The 16,214-nt window shown below is 38.8% G+C and overlaps 1 protein-coding gene and 1 long non-coding RNA gene across 6 annotated transcripts in view; one reads left to right on the top strand and one right to left on the bottom strand.

Moving 5' to 3' along the window:
* The window catches only part of LOC144582346 (uncharacterized), a 134,389-nt gene that overhangs the window by 71,301 nt on the left and 46,874 nt on the right, over positions 1–16,214 (bottom strand). For 4 of the 5 annotated variants that reach the window (XR_013534874.1, XM_078370739.1, XM_078370737.1 and 1 more), the window contains exons 3-4: positions 9,343–9,423; positions 5,222–6,283 (exon numbers count right to left, since the gene is read on the bottom strand). The exons of the other annotated variant lie outside the window; for it this stretch is intronic. Coding sequence is in view for 3 of the 4 variants with exons in the window: in XM_078370739.1 (XP_078226865.1) it covers positions 6,210–6,283; positions 9,343–9,423 (155 nt within the window). In the remaining variant the exon portion in view is untranslated. Of the gene's footprint in view, positions 1–5,221; positions 6,284–9,342; positions 9,424–16,214 lie in introns of those variants that run through there. 5 annotated transcript variants of the gene reach the window in all.
* LOC128931799 (uncharacterized) overlaps positions 10,026–16,214 on the top strand; it is a 49,991-nt gene continuing 43,802 nt past the window's right edge. Inside the window, exons 1-2 of the long non-coding RNA XR_013534877.1 lie at positions 10,026–10,103; positions 11,386–12,548. This is a non-coding gene — a long non-coding RNA (uncharacterized LOC128931799). The remainder of the gene's footprint in view (positions 10,104–11,385; positions 12,549–16,214) is intronic.

Raw genomic sequence — 16,214 nt, 5'->3', positions numbered from 1 at the left:
AGTTGGGAAAATGTGAAAGTGTGCCTTTTTGGGGGTGGCAGGTAGATCAGAGTGATTGAAGCAGAGCAGATGTCCAGAGCAGTGGAAGGAGATGAGCCCAGAGGGGCAGTCAGAGGCCAGTTCACAAAGAATCTTGTGTCACTTGCCATGGAGCTCTCAGTTAGGATTTACATACATAGTCATATTTGTTCCCTAGAGAGGGTGTTGATTGCAGCATGAAGGAGGGGTTAGAGGGGTTTGTAACTTCAGGTGGGAAGATTAGTTGAAATAGTTCACTCAATTTATTTTTCCACCTGTGTTTGTTGAGTGTCATTTGTGCCCCCAAGCACTATTTTAGGTGCTGGAGATATAGCAGTGCAAAGGCAGAGAAAATCCCTGTCCTTATTGAGTTATACTCTAGTGTAAATAATTTTACCAATGATGCCAGTTCATGACACATGATATGAAAAAAAATAACAATAAAGCATGACAGCATTAGCCTGGGGATGAGGGCTAAGTTAGATGAATGGCCAGAGAGGTTCCCTCTGAGGAGATGATGTTGAGCAGAAAGCTAGATGTTGTGAAGGAACAGAAGTGGGGAGGGCATTCCAGAGTGAAAGCAAGAATAGAGTGCCAAGAGGGAATGAGCTTGGAGAACTCTGGAAGAGCAAGGATGCTGGTGTGGCTGGAGCAGAGTGAGCTAGGGAGTTCTCTAGGAGAGGGTGGGGACTTACATATACAGGGGCTGGTCACATAGGCCACAGAAATGAGTGTAGATTTTGTTCTAAATGGGAAGGGATGGTCACGAAGTGCTTTGAGAGTGGAACAATTTCCATTTTTAAAAGGTCACTCCAGTGTGTGAGGAGCAGGCATTGAGCAGGGGGCCTTGGATTAGGGCAGAAGCATCCGAAATGAAGACCTAAGACTGGATGGAGGAGGCAAAATTACCAAGACTTGGTGATGAGCTGGATACATGGAGAAGAATTTCTATGGTTCCTAGGTTGTTGTCATGGTGTCTGAAAGATTTAGGTAAAAGATAAAGAGTTTAGTTTGATTTTGTAATTGAGTTTAGATTTTTTTTAACATGTGTTTTATGTACTAACAAAACATACAGATAGAATTCCTTAAAAACAATTGGTATATGGACCTGTAGCTTGGTAGTGGGATATAAAGGATAAAAATATAGGTTTGTAAGTTTGGAGGGTCTGAGAGGGGTTAAAAAAATAATACCCCTTATTTTCACCCGAGTTTAGAATCAATCAAGAAATAAAATATAAAATATAGGGAGAGAGAAGACCAAACTGATGTAGCTTACAGTGGAGACAGCTCATATATGCAGACAAATAGGCTTTGTAATGCTCAGCATCAGAATACCCTGCTGGGTGACAGGTAAACTCCACAAACCAACAGATAACAAATAGTAGTGAGACACCAAGGGAAGCATTGAGCCAAGCATACTCAATTCATTCTTTTCACATTTATCAATTTAATAACTTACACTGCCAACCAAAGGTTGATTAATTGAGAGGAGGTAAAAGGACCAGGAGGGCTTTGCTCATAGAACATTTCCAGCTGGAAGGAAACATCAGGAGTGAGGAGATGCATCCTCCCTACCGTGCACCTCTGGATGAGATCAGGCAAATTGAATGCACAGATTATGAGGAGCAGGCAAGAATCCTGAAGCAGGAACTCTGTGACACAAGCCACTCTGGGAGAGGGTGACTTGGCAATGGATTGGGCAAAATCAAGGGGAGAAAGATCTCAAGAGGAAATAGATTCTCTCATTTAAAAGTGAATAAACCTGATTCTGCCTGTCACTGAGGGAGCTCCTTTAGTGTGATGATTTAATTTTCATAAAACTTGGACTTCATGAGTATCAGTGTTTTCAAAGCATTTCATATTCATTTTATGATTAATAATTATCACTTACAAAACTATAACACGGGCCAGGCGCGGTGGCTCACGCCTGGAATCCCAGCACTTTGGGAGGCCAAGGCGGGTGGATCACGAGGTCAAGAGATCGAGACCATCCTGGTCAACATGGTGAAACCCTGTCTCTACTAAAAATACAAAAAATTAGCTGGGCATGGTGGCGCGTGCCTGTAATCCCAGCTACTCAGGAGGCTGAGGCAGGAGAATTGCCAGAACCCAGGAGGTGGAGGTTGCGGTGAGCTGAGATTGCGCCATTGCACTCCAGCCTGGGTAACAAGAGCGAAACTCCAACTCAAAAAGAAGAAGAAGAAAAAAAACAAAACTATAACACAAATAGTATTTTACTGTTTTCTCATCAAGGAGCCAGCTGGAAGCTAGAGAACTTGAAAAACTTAAACAAGGTTACTCAGCTTAGTCGGGAGAAAGCTTGGACCTGAATCCAGGATTCTGATGGCAAGCCCTTAGACAGTACTATCTCTGTGTACATAGTTGGAAAAATATATATGGATAATCTCTTTTGATTGTGTTATTGGTTAAAAGAAGGATGACTGGCATGGTCATCTGTTACACTAATAGGATATTCATCTCCTATTAGTATCAGAAGGTGTGACTTTTCAGATATGAATAGGACAATTAAAAAGAAAACACAAGATTGTTCTTTATAAAAGTGAAATAATTGCAATAAGTTATTCATGAATTTGACATTTGATTAATGTTATTCTAATTCTGTGATAGAGTTGGATTCCCTTGGACACTTTAATACAGGGAAAATGTTAAAGCTGTGGTAAAAGTCATAAAATATCTAACAAAACCATAGTTTGCACCATTGCTAAATTGTGATTTGTATGATAATTTCACCCAATCATTCAAAAATAGCATTTAACATAAGGAATCTCAGATTTTTTTTTCAAAAGTATACTTGTCCCCAGTCTTCATCAGGAGACCCTCCAACCATCCTTAAGCCTTAATTAAATAAAGGCAGGAGAGAGCATCAGGCTTGGGTTTAGGATAAATATCCCTGGCTTGAACAGGAGATGTTGCTTTAATGACTTGGAATATGTCCAGAAAGCTCAGACTGGCTAGCAGGCAAATCTGACAGCTACTGGATCTTGCAGCAATAACATTCTAACCAATTAAAAGCTGAGCTAGAAATAATGGTTTGTCACTGAATGGTGTCTCAGAAACCAATTGGTCCAGATTAACCAGAGGATTAACTTTTCTGACTGAATTTAAAGGTCACAAGAAACTGACTAATTAAAGAGAAAAGCATTCAATTAGAAGGGGAAATCTTGCATATAGAAATTAGTTTAACAGACCTTGCTATGTTATTTATAGGTAACTAAACTGCTGTCTTATTTTATGGCAGTAGTTCATAGCCAAGAATAAATATGTTCATTATTTCAAAACTAAATGAACAATCAGGTACTTCCAAGAGATTCCTCTACTAAAAAATGGCATACGTGGGTTTCTAACATCCACAAATGTGTTCATTTTTTAAAAAGATATTTAGCAGGTAAATACAGCCTACTCTTGACTGATACTCAACTCTGATGGAATCAAAGTCAAGGTAATGATTTGGCTTCTAACATGTGGGGGCATCTGAGATCAACTTTTCAGATGGTGCTTACATGGGTAAGACCATGCCAGTGGCCCATTCTTATCTGGGCCATTGAAGCGGGTGTGTGCAAAAGAAAGGCTTCAGTTCCTTCAGTGCAACTTGCCAGGCTTTTACCCTGCTGTATTGGCAATGACATTTCCTCATTAAAAAGGACACTCCCTTAAGAATCACTCTTCCTGCAGTTACTTGCCCCCACAGGATTCGTCTCCTGTGGGAAACTGTACCCCTCGTACACATAGTTAAAGTAGTTTGCTATGGGTAGAAGGATATTGACATAGGCTCTAATTGAATTAATGGCATACAGGTAGGCATTGAAATGATGTCTTGTTAACATTGTTTTCTGTACCTAGCACAATGCCTGGCATTTAGTGGGTTTTAATAAACATTTGTCCCAAGAAGTTTGGCTGTATGGGGTGGAATTGTAGAGAAGGAAAGAGAGAAAGGTTGGTCTGAGGGAAGTAAGGTATTACTATTGACTATAAGGAATTAGAATGCCCAAATAACCCAGTCCATTTCAGTTATTATTGTACACATATAGAACTTGAGTTAAGTGAACTGGATTTTGATGTGACAAGTACTATTGTGTCAGAGGTGTGTGCTAGAAGTTAGAGAAGTATGACACCCCCGTTGGTTAAAGGGAACCTTTTGATCTCACTCTGTGATATGTGCCAACAGCCCCCAACAGGCATCATTTGCTCTCATCCAAGACAACCAGGGATCACACTGGATCTATCAACAGACACCCAGGGAGCCATCAATTTCCTGGACACACCCCTCTGGTTGCTTTGCCCAATGTTCAGTCCAGCTGAAATGTTCTAAGAATGGGCTTGAGCACTTGAGCACTAATAGAAGCTCCTCATGGATGAAAACCAGATTTATGCCCATATTGAGGAGATAATTTTAGTTTGGTTGTACTGACTGTTAAGAGATCAAAATGTTTTTGTACCAATGGTAAATGTCTACTGCCATAAGCACTACCCACCCTCCTATACCCAGCACTCTCTGCTTGCTGCCTTGGTCTCCCTCAATATCCAGCAATGCCTGACCCAGAAGGGTTCTTCCCAGACTCTGGACCATCACTGAAGTTTACAGTAACTAGATAAGCTAAAGCCACAAGCTACAGTTCACAGTAACTTCCGTTCTTAGGGGTCAGTTGTATGGTTTGAACATTGCTCCTGCCTACATCTGTGCTATGCTCTTTTCAGTTACTCCTCAAGTGTTTTTGTGTTTCTTCCTCATTGATTCAGTCCAGAGAGGTTACCACAGTTACTTCTGTTTATTAGCAGCATATAAGCAAACTACCTGCAATTATCAGTGAAGCAACTAGTTAACATCTTTGGCCTATTGACACCAAGACTGGGCCCAAATATCCCAAGGTGAAGTTTAGAGGTTAGTTATCTGATTTGTTTAGATGTGAAGGCAATCAAAGTAGTTTTCTTCATACCAAATACACTTTGCTGACTGAATTATTTAAGTTGGCTAGTTAGGGAGACTGAATAAATCAGATAGTTGACAATGCCACTTTGTTCTAGGTAAACCTTACTGTTAGTATTTTATAGAAAGAAATATAAGCACTTCAAACATTTTTAGCATTAGCAAAATTCCTTTGTTGATAGTTCATTTTTCTAAGCTATCAATTTGTTTTCTTTTCTCTTAAATCAATTTTATTCAAATCGTAAGAAATAACCGTGACCAAATTAATTGACAGATGTCCATATTTTAAAATGCAAAGCCCTTATCCTTCTAGTAAGAATTCATCCCAAACTAGTGACTTTTCTTTCTTTCTTTTTTTGAGACGGAGTTTCGCTCTTGTTACCCAGGCTGGAGTGCAATGGCGCGATCTCGGCTCACCACAACCTCTGCCTCCTGGGTTCAGGCAATTAATTCTCCTGCCTCGGCCTCCTGAGTAGCTGGGATTACAGGTATGCACCACCATGCCCAGCTAATTTTTTGTATTTTTAGTAGAGACAGGGTTTCACCATGTTGACCAGGATGGTCTCGATATCCTGACCTCGTGATCCACCCGCCTCAGCCTCCCAAAGTGCTGGGATTACAGGCTTGAGCCACCACGCCCGGCCCAACTAGTGACTTTTCACATATGAGGACAGAATAAGCCTGAGCACAGCAGTGTTTGCTCTACTTCTAAGACCCAGCTGACCTACAGTTGATAGGTTTTTATCAGAAGTACATTCAACAAATGCTGATTGAGTTTCTATTACCAGCCACACACTCTTCTGGATTATATGGATTCAGCAACGAGCAAAACGAAGTCCTTTCCTTCTTTGTGCTTAAAATAACCCTAAACTACTATGCTATTGACTAGAAAATAATCACAAATTTCTTAAACTTTTTGAAGATCTTAAAAAAGATTCTGTTAAATTATTTTTTATCTTTTAATTAATTCTAATACTTTCCCATTCTATATTATATCCCAGTTGGCAATGAGTAAACCTATAAAGAATTTTTAAAATTTCAGAAAGATCCTTCCGGTTGTATTTATGATTTATTTATGCTATAAATCATATTGTGTTAGTCAACTGCTTCCCCCTACACGTTTCAGGAAAGGAGCACCTTATTTCTTGGCTTTGGTAAAAGGTATGGTGCTTCAGAGGATGTCTCATCCCAGAACTCTCTCTGCACTGTGCTGAATCACTGGCATCTCTGAATGGAAAGCTCTGTCTTACTCATCTCCATCTGTGGAAGTTCTATCTCCCTGGTCATTCACAGAGTAACTTCTTTGCTCCACGCTTTCTTCTTTATGCATGATATAGAAGGGAGAAAAAGGAAGGGTATTATAGCTATCTTAGTTTGTTGATCTGCTATAATAAAATACCATAGATTAGATGGCTTATAAACAACAGAAATTCATTTCTTCCAGTTCTGCAGATGGGGAAGTCCAAGATCAAGGCACTGGTAGATTTGATGTCTGTTGCATTCCTGCTTCCTCATAGATAACACCTTCTTGCTGTGTGCTCACATGGTGGGAGAGGCAAGCCAGGTTTTACAGGCCTCTTTTAATAAAGGCATTAATCCCAGTCATGAGGTCACTGCTCTCATGATTTAATCATCTTCCAAGGGCCCTTACTACCTAATACCATCACCTTGGAGATTAGATTTCAACTTATGAATTTCAGGGAAGGACAAATATTCAAAGCATAGCAACAGCTATGTGAAGACCAGCCCTTCCTTCAAAGTCTTGCTCAAGCATTACTTGCTCCATGAACCCTTCTCAGATTCCCTGGGATGGAACGCATCTCTCTTTCCTCTCTGTTGTGGTTCATTATTTGGTACCTGAGGGCTCTTTGTGTATGTGTCTGCCTTCCTCTGAAGTTGGCACTTGTAGAGGACAAAAGCTGTATTTTAATCCCTTTGTATTTCTCAGAGTGCCTAGCACAGTGAGCTACACAGAATAGTCACCTAATAAATGCTTATAGAATAGAATAGAATAAATTAATGTCAGTGCAATCCTTTATCACTGACTTGAAAAGATGGAAAGGAAAAAAATTGGGTTGAGTTAAACCATACTTATATTTTCAATATACTGTATCAGACATAAAGATTGTTCAATGTATTTGTTTGAAGTTTCTTCTAGAACATTCCTTGAAATCATAGATATATGGTAGACTGGAGTGCTGAAGTGAATTACACATGAGGCACCCAGTCTCACGTATACAGAATTTACAGAATTCCCTGTACTTTGTGAGACCCCAAAAATGAGGAAAATAGAGCCCATCAAACATTTTTTTTGAAATCCACTGGAGAGGAATAAAATACAAAAAGGCAATCATGCAGTAGCAGCAGCAACCAGGCTCTCTAAGCTGTGTCAAACTGCCTGACTAGTTAGAGCCGTGTTCAGGGCGTCTCCCCTGCCTGATTCTCTAACTCTCCGTCTCTCCCTCTGCTGCCTTGGGAAGCTTGCTCTCATTAAAAAGGATGAGAAACTAGCCACATCATTACATTCACTTAAGGCAGAGTTTAGCTGGTCAGTTTTCGCCACTGTCAGTAAGAGCTGCCACTTTGGGATTTTGAGCTCTTATTGGCTTCATGGTTTGGCTTGGGATTTTTATTTGTCTTACTTTGAAATTTACATGTCTTCAGAACAACTAAAATTCACAAGAACAAACTAATTAATGGATTCCATTTTTGACAGCTACAAGAAGACGGATGAGAAAGTAACATGCTTCTGGCAGCGTGTTATCAATTGGGAGGCAACAGTGCATTCCCTCTATGTGGAACAGTGAGCTGGAACCGACACTGACAGATGACACGGCCCTTTGACAGTGATGCCTGTATGAGCTGACAGCTCCACTTGCAGTCAGTCAAGTCCATGCTTTGCAGTGAAATTTTAACAGGCTTGATTTGCAGAATATTTTTTTTTTGCCTACTTCTCAGCTTGTGGTAGAAGTGAATAAAAATTTCAAAGAATTCACATTAAAAGAGGATTCTAGGATCTGTTACCTAACCTTCTTTTCCCCTCAAAGCTAATAGTATTAATAGTAAATAAAGCATAATCTTAGGGGCAAAAACCTGTAGGACATCTAGGAAAGAAACAATTCTCCTCCTGAAAATTAGGTTCTCTATAATGCAAAGTAATTTATATATTAGTCAAAATCTTTTAGGAATGATGAGATACCAAATTTCCCAAGTTAATCATAATTTAATCATAAAAGATGTGTGTATGTATGTGTATACACACATATGTGCATACACACACATACTTATACACAAATTATATTAAAGGAGACTGACTGATTTAATTATACTTTTAAAACTTATATGTACAAATAAACTGCTTCCAAATACTAGAACATATTTTTCTGTAAGAGAATGAATCTTGCTCATTCACTTTCAGGTTTTAGGTTATGCTTTTCATTTTACCTTTTACAATCTATCCTCTTTGAACAAGACATAGGCATGAAGCTGATTTTCTGTGTGACTTTTGTAAAGTTACTGTTCTGTGTTTCAATTCCTTCACCAACAAAATGTAGCTAATCACTCTGTCACCACCAACATCCCTCACAGGTTCAGAGCAAGAAATAAGGGCATCAGGGGTTGCAAACTAGTGACTGGAAGGCCAAATTGGACTGGCAGGGGTGTTGTGAATTTTTGCATTTCAATGCCCCTAGGCTGGGCAGGCACCTCCAGTTTACATAGCCTCTGCTCCCTGTCTAACACTGTATCTCTTTGCACATTTATATAACTTGCTTGGACCCTGAAGGCAATTGAATTTGTCACTGTGGCATCACCAACCAATGTATTCTAACTACTCATAGAAACACCTAATAATTCTGACATTGTTGGTTACAAAAGACTCACCATAAATGGATAAAATAAATAGAATTTAATGATGGAGACAGGCAAATACAAATGAAATAGACATACAATTACAAAGAACAGCTGAAGTTAAAAGCTAATATTGATATATAATGCAAACTCTGTTCCTAGGGTGATAAACTAGCACTGAGCCACACACACTGCAACTGTCCTTAACTAGTCCTTCCACTTGCTCCCCACTTCCCCATAAACAAATACAGTAGAGAGCTGAGACTAGCAGTCTTATCCCTGGCAAATATAAATTACTCATTTGTTATTGGGATTATCTAGCCAATTAAGGTGACTGGTAGCAACTGCTATGGTTTTTATGGTTGTCTCATCTAAAATTCATGTTGAAATGTACATTCTATTGTAACAGTATTAAAGGGTGGGACATTTTAGAGGTGATTAGGCCATGAAGGCTCCACCCTCATGGGTGGGAATGGTGCCCTTGTAAAAGGGTGTGTTCAGCCTCCTCCTACCCTCTTTTGCCCTCGTACCTTTGACATGTGATGATGCAGCAATAAGGCCCTTGCTGCAAGATGCCAGCATCTTGATCTTGGACTTCCCAGCCTCCAGAACTGTAAGCCAATACATTTCAATTTACTATAAATTACCCCATCTCAGACCTTATGTTATAGCAAAATAAAATGAACTAAGACACGAACCTTCATATATGTATAATTATAAATGATTAAAGAAAGTGAAACAGAAGGCATATTAGGAGAGATGAGTTTTTGAAATGTCTTGAAAGAAAAATGATTCATGGATTGGCAGAGGAAAGGAAAAAGCCATTTTATGCAGAGAGAATGGTTTAGCAAAGCTTCAGAGATGAGCAAGTCTTAAGTTATCACTGCTAGAATAGAGCCTATGCAGTTCATAATGAGGAAAAGATAAGGTTGGGTTCCCTGGATTAACTACATATATGAAGTATTACAGTATGCCAATTTGTAAGGAAACAAAATTCACAGACTGCAAACAAAAACCAAGTAAAATATAATGACCTTCCATTTTTATGGTAATTGAACATTTATTTCATAAAGTAAGTACTGCTATTATACCATGACCCATGATAAAAAGGAAAACTTAGTTTACATTTCACCCATCATAACCTTGAATATTAAAATAAACTTACATGCTTCATTAACTAGAAAATAATTCCTTCCATGCTTTGAATTTGCCTAGGGTGTGGTTCTCAGTGAGGTTAAGTTCAATTGATATGCTTGAAGAATTCTAATTAAGAAACAAGGTAATTTCAAAGGTAAGGCATTTAATTTTTACTAGCATCTTTTTAATACCTGCTTTTATTCCATCCTTCAATTTCTTGAAACTTTATATAGTTTTTGAGATTTAACTTTGTGATTTCTATATCAATTGAACCTTATTGGCCACCTCTTATACCATAGATGAAAATTATCATAGGCTGATGAAGAATATTTGATTAGTGCCTAATATGCTTAGAATAACAGTGCGTACTTGTCAGGTATCTATTTGTTAGGTGCCCTGGTGATACTCAGAAGAGTTATTGGATATAACTCTTTCCCTCTGATGAAACAGTTGATAATATAAAATAGATAATTGGGGAAAATAAATTTCCTCATCAAATTAATGCTCTTGTCGGGTTTCACTTTTTCTTTAATCTCTGAACAATCAGTTTTTATTGGCAAAGCCCTTGATCAATTATATGATAGAAAAACACAAAATGGTTATGCTATAATCAAGGATTCAGGTTATGTAAGAGTTAAAATCAGATGAGTAAATTGCAAGCAATTATTTAAAATTTTCCCATTATAGATTGAAAAACACAGGAACCAAAATTCAAATGAATAACTCCACTCAGGTAGCAGGGAGGTATTTAGGTTAGATGGGACTCTTACACACTCAGGACATGGAGGACTCTTGTCAGATCTCTCATTGCCATTTCTGTGGACTACAGACCATTGCATTCCCTCAGTGGAACTAAAAGCCTATTTGTAGGATAGCCACAACCCAACACTACATTGTATGGGAATGAAAAAATGAAGCCAGTCAGGAAACACATGGTGAGTTGGGTTACTTTCTTGTGACTGGATTCCCTGCCCCTTCCATTTTTAACGAGGTAACAAATGTTCTTTGTTCTTACATCATCCTGAGCATGTACGCATTCAGGTCAGGATTACAGGTGGCAAAGATCAGAAGTAATGGTTCTTGAATTGAATGAGCTCCATGTTCAAAACGTTAATCTTAAAATTAATTAAAAACTCTGATTATTTCTGTATACCTACATCAAGTTATCTGTGTTAGGAATTTCCAGGAAAATAGGTTGTGTGGAATCATGTTGGTTGGCATATTCCTCTTTCCTCATAAGTCAAGATAAAATTAAAAAATGGAACATTATCTGATATTAAATGACAATTTTAATTAATAAGAATTTCTTAATAGCAAATATAACTAGTACCGAGTATATTAATTACAAAGTCTTTGTTTTTTAAAACCTATTGACTTCATTTATTTTTTTCTTTTCTCTTCTTTCCTAAACATAATTTTGGACTCGGTTGCTTCAGTGTTTGCCTTCTCACATCTTCTGGGACTCCACTCAATGTGTCTTACAAGAGCCAGGAAAACCAAGACAACAGCAACTGAGTCTGCTCAGGCTAACGATATCTTCACTTCCCCTCTTCTTTTCTTCATTCATTCAGCAAACATTTATTGACTGTGTGTTGGATTGTGCTTAATGCCGAAGACACAGTGATGAATAACATAGGCCTGATGAATAACACAGTCTCAGCAGAAGCAACAACTCAAGCAGTTACAGTACAATATAGGAGGTGACATAATGGGGAAACACAGGAAGGGACCCAACCCAAAGACCTCGGAAAACTTCTTGGAAGAAATGATACTTAAGCAGACACCTAAAGGATAAAAGGGAATTGGCCAGTGAAGATGTGGAACATGTTCCTGGCAGATGGTACAGCATATGCTGAGACCCATAGGCAAGAGACTGTGAAAGAAATTCAATATGGCTAGAATAGAATGGTGGGGATGAGACTGAAGTTAGACAAGTAGGCAGGAGCTAGATCATGTGAGGCCATACAAACCATGCTAAGTTAAGACTTTGTCCTTAGAGCAATGGGGGAGTCACTCCAGGAACTTCTATTTGAAGCACATATACATTATCTATACTCCCCTTGATGTCACGGGCAAGTGGGGGAAGGAGGACATAATTCCTTTCATTGACAAATACCATATTATCCTTTTTATCTCATTATGGGCTCTTTCTCTCTTTTTCCCTCAACCCCTGCTGAGTATGAATGTGCATATGTGCTGGCAGAAAAGAATTTTCCATCTCTCTGGCATTCTTTCTCCCCCAAAATGATCTTCCAAAGGCCTCTCTGTCTTCTTTAGCCTCCAAACCTCGTGTAGGAAAACAATCAGTTCCATGGTAAGAGTGATGCCATCTTGAAGCAGAACTGCCATAATGACTGATATTTCATCCCTGCATGCCACAATATTCTGCAGCAAGGTCTTCAAACCATGCTCATAGCATAGATAACTCCTTATAAAGAAACAATACCTATAGCATGAACAGTCCTTCATGAAGATGCTTACTCCCTAGTGATCATGAGTTTCAAAAGAAAGCCTGCAGCATGAACAACTGTAGATATTTCACCAAAAAGCAGGTGTGGGAATCCACTGTCTCCCAGCCGCTGAGACATCGCATCTGTTGGTAAGTCCCTATTAAACGTTTCTCTTTGAGAAACTGGATTCATCAGCCTCTTTCTTCAGCTTCTCAGTTTCCTTGGTCTTTGCAGATATGTTTGCATAGATCTGTCATCGTGGAACACCTCCTTTCCAAAGTTGGTCTTCACTGATGATATTATAATATAATATTTTATGTTATTATTGTTTCTTTTTTTTTTTTTTGAGACAGAGTTTCGCTCTTGTTACCCAGGCTGGAGTGCAATGGCACGATCTCGGCAAACCACAACCTCCGCCTTCTGGGTTCAGGCAATTCTCCTGCCTCAGCCTCCTGAGTAGCTGGGATTACAGGCACACGCCACTGTGCCCAGCTGGTTTTTTGTATTTTTAGTAGAGATGGGGTTTCACCATATTGACCGGGATGGTCTCGATCTCTTGACCTCGTGATCCACTCGCCTCGGCCTCCCAAAGTATTGTTTCTTTTTTTTAAGAGACTGGGTCTCATTCTGTCACCCAGGCTGGAGTGCAATCATAGCTCACTGCAACATCGAAATCCTGGGCTCAAGCCATGCCCTACCTCAGCCTCACGAGTAGCTGAGACTACAGGCATGTGCCAAAATATATATATTTTGAAGCCCCTACTATTGCCAGCCATTGTGCTAAGTAGGGGGATAAAATTGTGGGCAAAGACACACTCTGCCTACTCAGTTGTAATTTACATCTTTGTCACAGTTTCCTAAAAAAATCCCAACCCACTAAGTTAAGTAAATAATAGATATTTTCCCAGTGATAAAGGAGTAAAAGTTTAGAAGCACAGAGCAATTTTTTTCCTAAAAAGAACCCTTCAGAGAATACAGATCTGGATTGAAATGAATTACTGGCTCATGTTTAAGCCCTGTTGACATGATGATAAATAAATATTTAGGCAAGTTATAAACTGATGTGTGAAGGCCACAGCAGTATCTTAAGTTCCTCATTCTCTCTCCCTGCTTCACTCAGAAATGTTTTGTGAAAATGTTTCAAACTGCTGTAGAATACTGTCACACCAAAGGCAGGTTTCCAGGAAAAAAAAAAAATGTGGCAGCAGCTTCTCTGCCACCACAGAGATGAATGTTTTTCAGTTATTTATATCCCATAGCATGTGACTCTATGGCAGGCCTGAAGGTGTTAGAGAGCAGGAAAGAATAGGGCACTTTCACTAAGGAGAACACGTGAGAGGGGATTAAAACACATGGTTACAAAAAGAGGAGACATGAAGGCAGGAGAAAATAAAATGTATGCAGTTTTTTACAGGATTCAATGAAGAGCCATATTAATAAAACCTCACTTGCAAAATTCACATCCCATAGGTGATATGTATTTTGCTGATATAATGGGAGGTTGACTCTAAGCTTATGATAATTAATCAGTGAGTAGGTATTGACCACTTTTGATTTGTACTGGTTGGTGCAGAGACATACAGAAGAATAGAAATCCAAGGAGGATGTGAGAGAGTTTTGCTTTATCTTAACTCTATGCTACTTGTTCCCAGTCTCTGGTGGGGAGGAGCAACTAATCCCTGGGGTGGAGACACTGACACCTTGGAAAACACTCAGGGGCAGGGACTCTTCCCTCTGGTTTCTCCTTTGCTCTTCTGGGATTTCCTCATATTGGCTAAAGCTTTAGAATGAGGCTGTAGATGTTGCTAGATGGACACTCCTTATCCAGGAACACTTACCTTCTATTGAAGGCTCATCTGGCCAACAGAAATGCTGGGGAAAATTTTTACTGAATTGAAAGTACATTTGAGGTAATGTTCCAAAATCTGACTATCCATCACAATCCCTGTAAGGGCTTTTAAAAATATGCATGCATGGTCTAATACCTGACCTACTGACTGATTCAGAAGATTCAGAGTACCAGAATCTTAATTTTTAAAAAGATTCCCCAGGTGAGTCTTAGGCAACCTACACATTGATGTGTTTGTGAAAGACTAAATGGCAACCCATACAAAGTCTGTGTTGTTTAAGACTAAACACTTTACCTTCTAAATTTCATTTCAATTCAACAATGATATTTTAAATACCTACCAAGTACTATTCAGAAGCCATGCATAAACATGTTTGGAAGTGTTTTTTGTTTTGTTTTTATTTTTGTTTTGAGACGGAGTCTTGCACTTGTCACCTAGGCGGGAGTGCAGTGGCACAATCTTGGCTCACTGCAGCCTCTGCCTCTCAAGTTCAAGCCGTTCTCCTGCCTCAACCTCCCAAGTAGCTGGGATTGTAGGTGCCCAACACCATGCCCAGCTAATTTTTGTATTTTTAGTAGAGATGGGGTTTCACCATGTTGGCCAGGCTGGTCTCGAACTCCCAACCTCAAGTTTTCTGCTCTCCTCTACCTCCCAAAGTGCTGGGATTACAGGCGTGTGCCACCACACTTAGCCCAGAAGTGTGTTTTTTTTTAAATGCAAATGAACAATTATAATCCTTAACCTGTATTGAGCCTGTCGCAGGCATCAGCTTAACAGTTACAACAGCCCTATGAGGTAGATACTATTACCATCTCATTTACAGATGGAAACACTAAGGCTTAGGAGTTTAACTATCTTGACTAAGTCATGTCAGGATTCAAATTCAGGTAAGTATAACTCAAGAGACTTGAGCTCATAACCTCTCTGCCTATTGAATCTCTATATATATTTACCTTCAAAAGAAATATTATTCAGTGTATTGTCACAGTAACCGGAAAAATCATTGCTTTCTGGGTAAAATGCTTTATTTTTTAATTTTTTTATTTTTTAAAGATGGGGTTTCACATGATTGCCAGGCTGGTCTTGAACTCCTGACCTCAGGTGATCCACCCACCTCAGCCTCCCAAAGTGCTAGGATTACAGGCCTGAGCCACTGCACCTGGCTATGGGTAAAATGCTTTAAGTGGGCTACTTGCCCAAGGATTTTTTTTTTAAGTTAAATTACTGGATGAGCAATATGTCAGATCTATTTACAGGTAAGAATCCAACTTTATAATATTGCTGAATTAAATATTTATGAGTATGAGTAGACAGTTACTTATTTACATGGGTTGGTGTGAATATAGCCAAATATAGATGTGTATAATTTTTTCCTCAATCAGCCTTTTCCTAGAATTCCTACTTTGATATATTTTTGCTGACTTATATTTACATCCCTGATGTGGTGTTTATGCACTTCAAGGTTGGCAGATTTTAAGGTATCTTCTAAGTTTGCATGCGTCCAAATTTAAACAAATAAAAAAATGACCTTGATCCAAAGGTATACTTTATTGAATTATGGGAAATAATATATGTGACCACAGAAGAGAGTATATCAGTTTGATCATGCTTTTTAAAATTATCTATTTTTAGTACAGACCTATATAAAACAAATGTTTTCATATAAGGCTATGTTGTTTGCTAACAATTTTGTTTTGGCCAGAAAAGAGAGTATGAAAGATATATTTTTAAAAAAAGCATTTATAATAAACCCATTGGAAACCAATAATATATGTCATAATCTGAGAAACTCCTTCACTTATTAATTACATTTTTAATTACAGTGTGATTGGGCAGGATACTTAACCTCTTTGTACTTCAGCTCCCTTATCAGTAATTAGAACTGAGAGTAATACCCTCCTCTTTGGGTGGTAGAAAGATGAAATGAAACAGTGAATGTAACGCTGTTTTCACAGTACTTGTCAC

This window comes from Callithrix jacchus, chromosome 4, assembly GCF_049354715.1.
Source record: "Callithrix jacchus isolate 240 chromosome 4, calJac240_pri, whole genome shotgun sequence".
NCBI lineage: Eukaryota > Metazoa > Chordata > Mammalia > Primates > Cebidae > Callithrix > Callithrix jacchus.
The sequence above is the reverse complement of the archived record's forward strand: the minus strand, read 5'-3'. Positions and strand labels throughout refer to the sequence as shown.